Source organism: Montipora foliosa, chromosome 12, assembly GCF_036669935.1.
Source record: "Montipora foliosa isolate CH-2021 chromosome 12, ASM3666993v2, whole genome shotgun sequence".
Classification (NCBI taxonomy): Eukaryota; Metazoa; Cnidaria; class Anthozoa; order Scleractinia; family Acroporidae; genus Montipora; species Montipora foliosa.
In genome coordinates, this window is record NC_090880.1 from 40,108,527 (window position 1) to 40,118,526 (window position 10,000).

The following is a 10,000-nucleotide window of genomic DNA, read 5'->3' on the forward strand; positions in this document are numbered from 1 at the left end:
GTAAGTTCTAAGTGAAATGAAGTTATGTATTAGAAGTTATAGACGAAAGGGGAAGTGATCTTCGCACATATGTAGATAATTTGAGCAATTGTCTCTCACAAACACCTGCATGAAAAATTCAAGTGGCTCCAAGGGGATTTGAACCCATGACCTCTGTGATGCCGGTGCAATGCTGGTGCAATGCTGGTGCAATGCCGGTGCAATGCTCTGCCAACTAAGCTATGAAGCCACTTAGTAGGTAGCAGGTCCATTTGTTGGGCTCAGATGTTCTCGTGAAAGGACACGATGAAATAAATGTATGTATTAAAAGTGCGGGTGATAGACGAAAGGGGAAGTGATCTTCGCATATACCTAGATAATTTGAGCAATTGTCTTTCATTTAGGTTCAAATGCCGTCAGTTGAAGCCACTTGAATGTTTCAGGAGTCCATGTGAGACAATAGGCCATTTCCGAGTTCAAGTCTACCTCCTCTTCAAGGCGAGTCTAAGTGCGAAGTTTTTGTGATGGTAATTGGTTCTACTTTACATATGAATGAAAACTAATTTTCATAAGAAAAACTTTGCACTTGGACTCGTTTTGAAGAGGAGGCAAACATGAACTCGGAAATGGCCTATTGCTCAAATTGTCCAAATGAGTGCGAGGATCGATTTTCCTTTCGTAAGTTACAAGGTACAAGAGTTGAATGACTGCAAATGATCTGAATCTGGGAATGGTGTTCCTTAAGGACGGTGCCTACTAAGGGTCGATTTTACACGATACGATTTTGTCGCATGCGACAAGCTCACGACAGGCCTACGACATGACTTACGATTGTCGCAGCGTTTTAAAACATGTTTTAAAATGCTACTACATTTTTTCTGACGTACACAACAATCGTAAATCATGTCGCGAGCCTGTAGTAAGCCGTTGTCGCATGCGACAAAGTCGTACCGTGTAAATCGGCCCTAATAGACACAAAAACATGCTAAATAGAACAAAAAAATGTTTTTTCCTCTACTAACAAATGTACTTTCAAGAAAGATTCGTATATAGCTACAACAAGGTAAAAAATTAGTGGGGACACTTCACCTTCGTGGGACGTTAATAATTTACCTATTATCTCCCACACTGCATCCCCCTCTCTCCCACCCGTATCAATGTTGCTAGCAAAACAAAAAAATGCTGAAAACTTAAACAGTCAACATTGAAAGGGGGAGTTGGAGGTGGGAAGTGGGGAAGGTTGAAATTCTAGATACGGCGGGTATTGGAAGCTAGAGAAGGTGTTTTTTAACAGAGTCTCAACAATTTTGCAACTTGTTGTAGCTCTCTGGAGGGAGTGACTGCCCGAATAGAAATGAATCTGATGGACATACGATGCATTAACATTTACGCGGCAGTCGTCTATGACGTCACCTATGTTGCACCTACTTGAATAGAATACCTGAATATTCGAATTCGTGAATACCTAATTGAAAGGTATTTTTGCATGGTTTAGTTATGAATTTTGCAGAAAAGTAGATCTTTACAAGTGTTATTGAAATCCCTAAAGAAAATTGGGGGTAACCACGCACATTTCTAACTGTGTGAAGATAACTAATCAGCAATATTTGTAAAAAGCTTTGTTTGGCGTTCTTTTCCAAATAGAAGCTTATAATTACTGTGGAAAAAAGCATGATTAACCCAAATTTTCTTTTTGGATACCAAGAGCACTTGCTAAGTTCTGCTTTCGCCGGATAGTTTTAAACCGCGCAAAAATATCCCTGTATCATCAAGCACCACCCATACGAAACCCGAGTATCTTGAGATGCGCAGAACGTATGCGCCACAACAATATTTCAAGTATCGGATGCGTTTCCTACTTTTGGGTCGGTCGGTCAAATTAAAAACAATCACTTGCAAGCTGCAGAAAGAGTCGAGTGGCAGGGTGCGAGAAAGGTTGCACGAGAAGTTGCACGAATCATTGCTCGATGTAACATAACTTGCCAACGGCAAAAAACGTTGTGAGACCAGTTGCAGCAACCGTTACGGAATGTAGAATTGAGTGCTACTTTCCGCGACGGTTGCAAAGAAGTTTATAAGCATTGCGCAGTGTAACATCTGTCCTGCAACTTGGATCGCAACGGTTTGCGGCACTGAGTTAGGACAATGTGCGATCCAGCGAGCTATGCGAGTCATGCGAGCTATGACTGTGCGTCATGCGAGTCATGGCTGCGAGTCATGCGAGCCAACACGCGAGTCATGCGAGCCAACACGCGAGTCATTCGAGCCAACACGCGAGTCACTCAGTTATTGAAAGCTAACTGTTTTAAAATTGGTGCTTCGACTTAATAACTGTTTATCAGCGCTATTTGAAATTGGTGCTTAGACTTAAATGCGAAATGCGCATGGCTCGCTGGCTCGCAGAGCGGCACCAGCCATTAACCTCATGTAATCATCGAAACGAGACAAATTGAATGAAACGTTGCTTAGTGTAACACCCGTAAAACAACTTGCTTCGTAATGTGAGAACGTTTGTAGAAATGGCATTGCGAACAACTTGCACGAAAAATTTCGCAGTGTAACTGCGCCTTTGGCGGTGTAAACGTATTTTCCTTCCATGCGGACTCAAAGCTTCTCCTGTAGAATGTCACGTTTTCTCTGCGTTTGAGGGTTGCAAGAGCAATTGAGACTGAAAATCTGTACGGGCAAAACCAATGGTTATAATATCTCGGATTTTAATTTATTCCTAAATAATTTTTTCCTTGTATGGTTTGCTTAGAAACGGTCGGACGACGACGTATAAACGGAGAAAAAAAAAGCAGATGGCTTAATCATGTTGGGTGTAGTCCTCACGTAAAAGATGACTTCCGCTGAGATGCAGAATGTCAGTCACCTACAACAGCCCTTCTATTCTCAGGACTACAATCACCAGACGTCGATGCCATTACAGATGACTGACGTTTTACACCACAGCAGAAGTCATTTCCGTTTAGATTTATGAAAAGCAATCAAGATTATAATGAAATCTTAGGATTACACCCTGGGGGCGGGGGGGTGTACTGCCATATATGGGCTATATAGGTATGTGCCGCTGTGAAGGGTATGGTTTTCAAGCAGTTTACTCTAGCATAGGGTATATAAATCAGAGCGTTTGGGTCTAGAAAAGGGTATCATTTTTCACGAAACTGACCAGTTGGTTGAAGATTTATCTAGACTAAGGAAACCAAGAATTCCTACTCAAAAATATAAAAAAATGAAATCGGCAAGTTTAAATTTTCACGACTCACCCTCAACAGCGTTGATAGACGACTATCATAAAACGCTACTGGATATTATTAACTGTCAAAAATCGGGATTCAGACGGAAATCGGTGGTATTAATACTGGTTAAAATTAAACAATTTATTGTCTTGATAATGCGTACGTACGTGCTTGGCATTGCTGGACAAGCATAAATAAATCCTTTTTTAATAAAGAAGTGATTGCGGTATAAGGTTTTGTTTTGGCTTTGCTTTAGACTGTGCTAGTGACCTCAGTTTCTGGAAAACAGCTACTCTAGGATAGGAGTGATTTGGGGAGTTTACTCTAGTATAGGGTAGCAAAATCAAGCTGAAACTAGCTCTGGTATAGGCTAAGGGTTCCAGGGTCCCAGCGGCACATTCCCACCCAGAAATTCCTAATGTACCCCCCCCCCCCCCGGGGATTACACCCACTCGGACGATTAAATTGCATGAAAGGTACACTGAATTAAGTTGAACAAAGGTTTACCTCCATTTGTGAAACATGGACCATGATTATCCGCGAACAACAGAGTTGAATTCCGGCGTTTAATAGAAAAAAATATCAGTATCGCCCCTCATTTTTTATCAATTACTTTTATTGTTTACGTTAAAAAACATCCAATACCGTTGACGTTGCTTGGTTGAAAGGAGCTACGAGCTGTTTCGATTTTCAATAGCTTATCTTTTCTTTAAAAACAAAACAAAACAACTGAAAGTGGCTTATGCGTAATCCACATCATGACATCCAGGATTACATGTTAATTGTGAAAGTCTTTGGCCCGAGGTTATGGGCCCAGAGTTGAGTCGGCCAGACAGAAGGCAACTGACACAAACTGACCTTGGCGGGTGGATAATTAATTCAAGCAAGGCAACAAAAGCTTTTCAAGTTGTAAAAACAAGGCACCAAGGTATACTCTACTCCAAGTGATAACAGAATTTCCTAAATTGCGTTCTTCGTGAATTCGACTTGAACAAAAGACTGAATGAACGGTTTGATTTTTTCCAAGGAGAATTCTCAAGATAGCTGTACATAGTTTCCACGGTGCCCAAATCAAATCCTTAAGATATCAACTACAAAAGTTAACCGCCAATGGACGATTCCAAAATAAGAGGTATCTGCGGCCTACCCGCATCAATTTCATTCGCCTCATTTTAAGAGAACAGGATGCAAAATTACACCGGACTTTGGAACCGTTTAGGTGCGGAAACCACAGTGGGGAGTAACATTTATGGACATTTTTTTTTGCAAACGTGTACGCGCTTTGCATTTTGTAGCTTATCTCTTGGCCTTTAAATAGCTTTTTTGCCCGCTCCCATTGCCACATGTTTCTTGAAGGAGTATGAAGTTACCTTCACCGTATGCCAGCTTGAAAGGTACACGCGGACATAATTCCCATTATGTAATGAGGGATAAGTCAATTCTTCGGCTTCTGCATAGCCTGCCGAAAAGCAGTTTAACAAATTGTTGATTTCGCAGAAAAAAAAATTGACCAAGTGAGGCATGGATATTACGAAACGTGACCCATTTCATGGGGTCAAGACCTACCGTCAAATCATAAAAAATCGCCCTTTATAAATCATGTTCCACATTCGATTGGTTGTTCCAACCCAACCAAAATAGCCAACGGTAATTATGCTCGTCTTCATTGCTAGAGAAACTAACTTTTATTAGAAGATAGCAGTTTTAAAAGCTGAGAACACTTAGGCAAACAACAAGGTATGTCTCACTACTTTATTGGACTCCACCACTTATTAGTTATGTCATCAATTCGGGCTACGTACATGAATATGATCTACATTTCGAAGTAAAATCAGGCTACTTTTAAAAGAACGGACAATATGCTAACACCATACTAGCGGCAAATTCTTTGAAAAGTTTTCCATTAATTTCTACCTTAAAACTTTTGGTAGAATTCGAGTTACTATTGCGGCAACTGGTTACCCATTTTAAGCCAAGAAGTATCATGTGCATGAAATTTACAAATCCCCACTACTTAACGAAACGGCAATCTGTTGCATGATTGACATATTCTTTGCAGGTCACAAGGCTTACAATTGTTCAGTTTCTTCGACATTGCATAGCACAGTCACAAGTGTTGTAATTGGAAGCAACTGTTCTGCGTTTTTGCAAATTTTTTGGGGGCACGCAGAAGAAAGATTAACTGCAGAGCAATAAGCGTTCGTGGTTCAATTTTATAAATCGTCTCACAATTAGTGAACAGATATTTTGAGCAAAGTGGAAAACAGAATTTCCAAAAAAATGCAATTGTTTGCTTGGATTTGCCATTGAAATGAAGAAATGAACGATGCAAAGTAGCTTTTAACTGGTTGCAAGATATGCAAAAATTGGACAAGACAAGAGGCTTAAGGCCCCTTAAGATGACCCCAGTGCTAGTTCTGTATCGTTGAGCCTCACCAACAACTTTTTCATAAGATCTCGAAAATATTTTCACGTTAGAGGCCGGGATAGCACGCACGCCTGCGGTTTCTCGGTTTCCGAGAGCCGATATCTCGGTTACCCGGCGAGGTAGAAATTTTCCAAATAAACACTTCAGCTCGGTTTCCGGGGTGAAAAGAACACGATTTGAGAATTGGTTCATGCGTCAGCGTGCGTTCATCGAGATTTGAAGTACACGCCGGAAAGTTTGGAGAGTACTGACGAAAGATGTGTGCACCTCGAGCAACTTAGGTTCGTGAGTGCTCTCCAAACTTCTCACCCTAAACTTCTTCCCAATTGTTTTCCCTTCAATTTTGTATTTAATCAGAAAATAACATCCCGTTACATGCATTAAATCACCTGTTAGTTTTTCGTTCGCCGTTTAAGAGATCCTTGAAGAGTGGCGAAATGCTCTTCCGAAAAAAAATAAACAAGGCATTGAAGAGCACAAGAGGGGCTAGCACTTCATACAACAAACTATCTTGTTGGAAATATTATGTAATCTGCTGAAGTCACTCTCGAGGAAATTTTCTTTTTTGCAAGGCATTTGTTTGCGACGTCATCAACGTGCACCATGGGAAAATGAAGTACCCTCGCGCAGTAATGAATTTGATGTTATAAATATTATTCTTACCTCCCTTTTATTCTATAGTCACTTTCGGTTTAATTTATTTTAAATTTCTAGGAGGATTTCGTGGTTTCTCAGGTTGACGCCTGAATGATTGCGTCGCCACTTTTCATCTCGGTAACCGCACTGAAAGTTATTATAGGAACAGAAGCCAATTTTACCCCGGTAACCGAAGTCATATGAAGAGGGCCTCAAAAGATACGGTATGCACGAACAGCTGGTATTTAATTTCATGAGCGCAATAAAATATCAGCATCTTTCCCAACGTCACTAAACTGCATGCCCCCCAGAAAGAGACAAGTGGCTTAGGCAGCAGAAATTCTATTAGAATGCAGAAAGCTATTGAGAAAGACCAAAGCTATCCTGTATATAATTTTGAGATGGAATCCTTGGAAAATGTCTACTCCAATCTTGCATTGAGGAGCGACGTAGATTTCGCGGGATATTTGACACACACGGCTAACGTACGCAAATGCGCCTCCAGAGACTTTGTTCCCCTGGGCGATACAAGCTTTGGTCACACCGCTGTAACTCCAAGACGAGAAATTTTTTTCGGCTCTGCTGGCTGGGGTAAGGAAGGGAAAGCTATACCAAACGCAGGAAACCACTCACAAGATTTTTACTTCGATCAGTATGCGTTGGTAGCTGATCAATATGGCAATGCCATGCCTCCGTCGAGAAAGAGAGGCAAGACTGAAAAACCGGACTGTTCTGCCAATCAATTGAAAAACACTGGTTTTTACGCCAATTTAACAGGTTCACGAGAGGAAAGGCAACAGGAAAAGAAAAGCAGCAAAGAAGAAAGAAAAAGCACCCCTTCCCGTTTTAATGTCTCGAAACACCAGAACGTGGGAAGACGTTATTGCTGTGGTATCGTTGGTATTCGAGAAATTGCTCTTCTTCAAGTCCTGACTTTTTTCACAGCCGTTGCAGGTTTGACTTTGGTGATGATGATACTTAATGGGATGATCACGGTTTCTCCAAATACTGTGAACGGTATGCTGAAAATTTGGTAAAATAATATGTTTGCAAAAAATAATCCAGTTAATGCTGGTTAATGCGGATCGTACTTATGATTTTCTTTCTTACATATGCTTACGCTTTGACCACTTTAATGATAAATATTGACGGACTATTTGATTAAGGTACTGATCCAGCTTCGTCTGTATGCAGGCTGAAACAAGATGGGTTGTTCTTGTTGTGTTTAAATTAAAAAGTACCTTCTCAAGTTTCGAAATATAGAGTTTCAAGATATCTATATGAATTGGACCTGGAAAATGATCACAAAATACCATCAATTTTAGCCGAGACAGGAACAGAGATCGCTGGATAAATGATCAATCACTCAACCGGAGACGAATTTTACCTCAATGATTATTGAGATTTACAGTAGGCGATACAAGATAGCACGCTCCTATATGTTCTTTCCCGCCCACTAGGAAATTTCTTTTACATCTGTAGGGAATTAGTTGCGGGAACAAACTGTGATGAAAAATAAGGCAACGTGATTCTGAACTGAATATCCGAAATAATCTGCTTGCTTGATAACAACGAAATTTTGATTAAGTGTCGTGTGGAGATTTAGCATGGCACTAATTTGCGTGAAACGTCAAAGACCAAACGACAAGTTTTTGCTTGTCACAAAAGCATAAAAATTCTCTTATTCCTACATGTCTCACTGTTTTATGAAGTTGCTCAGAATGTGCAGCTAACAGGGAAAACAACGAGCTAAAACTTGAATTTTGACAAAATGCAAATTTCAGCTTGCCGCACATGACAACCCACCCGTGAGGTATCATTTACATACACACAGCGGAAGCAGTGTCTCCTCCGATGTGTCTCCCGGGTTCTGTGGACCTTATATTCATCTAACGCCGTCTCTTTGCTTCAAACAATCTAATATTTAGTATCTCAGGGAATAAAGAAAGTTTAGGATACGGAGCGTGTCTTTATAGCGGAGCTCCGCGCGCGCCGAAGGCGCGGGAACGCGGAGCACCATAGCTAAGAAAATATGGTAACCCATCGATGTGAGAAAATTGGGTTTTGTAGCCATGACGTCATGAACGTCCGTACGTATGTCCATCCGTCCGTCCGCCCATCCATGAATGCCACTGTGATCAGTATCACGTAACCATATCACGGGCTCAAGTTTAGAGCTCATCGAGGAGGCAACACTCCAGTTTACACTATAGCTAGTTTACAGCATACATCTTTGATATTGGACATCAATGTTACGGTCAATTGACACCTGTCAAAACAAGGTATACGCTGACCAATATTACGTGACCATATCGCGGGCTCAAGTTAGACCTTATCGAGGTCAGCTGGTTTTTCCCGCTAATCAATTGGAGAGGCAGTTGTACTTTGCGGTAAAACAAGTGTAATTAATTAAATTTAAACCAGTTTGAAATATCAGGCCTTCGAACAAAGGGAAGGGGAACTGGGAAAAGCCTGAAACCTAGTGGATAATTTGAGAATAGCCTCTATCAGAAAAAAAAAACCCAAGGCTTTGCGATGACTTCTCTGATCTCGTCAATTCGTCCTAGATAAACTCACAGTATCTCACTTTTTTTCCTTCAGATGCGGCATCACCTGAAAAACAGGCTGACTTTTCATCTCGATTCCAAGAATTGGAATCAAAGTTTTCGAAGATAAAAGAGGAATTAGACAACACTCGACAACAATTGAAAGAACTGGGCCATGTCAGGAATCCACTGCCGGAATGGAAGACACTTAACGACACCATTGAGGTGACTCAAGTTATTTCTTATAGATATCATGTTACTAGCAGTAATGTAGATTACAGAAAAAGGCAAATTTCTCGAGCTATTTTGACAAAATGGCGCATTTTCTTTATGTTGAAAGCTAGTTACGCTATTACCAGTGTTTGAATTGCGCACGCGAGAGCCTTATGAATAATTGATGATGTCCGGCCATTCTGTGCGATGGTGCGTCGCCTTGAGGCCTTAGCCACCTGTATCGGTTTCCATAAAGCATCTTAATCATTTTACTCCAAGACTGAGTACTAGTTATGGGGATTTGATTGCTCGCTGAGTTATGGGAAGTTGATTTCTCGCTCTAAATTTCTTGTTTCATTCAATCGACTCATTTCATGTGACTGATTTCGAGGAATCGTTATTTTTGATTGAGTACAATGACTCATTTCACTTGATTTATGTCAAGTACGACTCATTTCATTTTATTGAGTAGTTTCATTTTCAAGATTTGTGCCAGCACTAATTTGATAGAATACGCCCTTGGACATCAGACGTCGCCAAAGCTCCAGGAAGAGTCAATATTTCCCTGATCAGGCTTTGATCTACGAAATATTTAGGAAAGATAAGATCGATATTACCTTGTAGTTTTTCGTAGTCGGATCCAAAACCATGAGACCATATGACGAAAATATACCATTGCGACGTTTGGCATGGAGCAAAACAAACGTGCGGCATGCTGGATGCTATTTGGAACCGACCGACAACTTCTTCTCGATTTCTCGCGCTTGGAACATGAACAGGCCTTCCACGAACACGCAGAATACCCAACCGCTCAATAAGAAAGCGTCTCCTTCATCGACGCAATTAATATGATGTAAACCTGTTATTAATGCTAATTGATATTAACTACACTATTAAGGTGGCTGAAGTTACAAATATCTTACAAATATCAATGTTTATTTTATTGTTAATTGATGTTA

The 10,000-nt window shown here is 40.6% G+C and overlaps 1 protein-coding gene across 6 annotated transcripts in view; it reads left to right on the plus strand.

Moving 5' to 3' along the window:
- The first annotated feature begins 4,043 nt into the window (after positions 1-4,043).
- LOC137980042 (uncharacterized) overlaps positions 4,044-10,000 on the plus strand; it is an 11,456-nt gene continuing 5,499 nt past the window's right edge. Inside the window, exons 1-4 of one of the 6 annotated variants that reach the window (XM_068827380.1) lie at positions 4,829-4,955; positions 6,361-6,506; positions 7,060-7,299; positions 8,884-9,053. In XM_068827380.1, the coding sequence (XP_068683481.1) occupies positions 7,251-7,299; positions 8,884-9,053 (219 nt within the window). In that variant the 5' untranslated portion in view covers positions 4,829-4,955; positions 6,361-6,506; positions 7,060-7,250. Of the gene's footprint in view, positions 4,147-4,828; positions 4,956-5,329; positions 6,276-6,360; positions 7,300-8,883; positions 9,054-10,000 lie in introns of those variants that run through there. The other 5 variants (XM_068827377.1, XM_068827376.1, XM_068827381.1 and 2 more) reach the window with 5 other exon arrangements.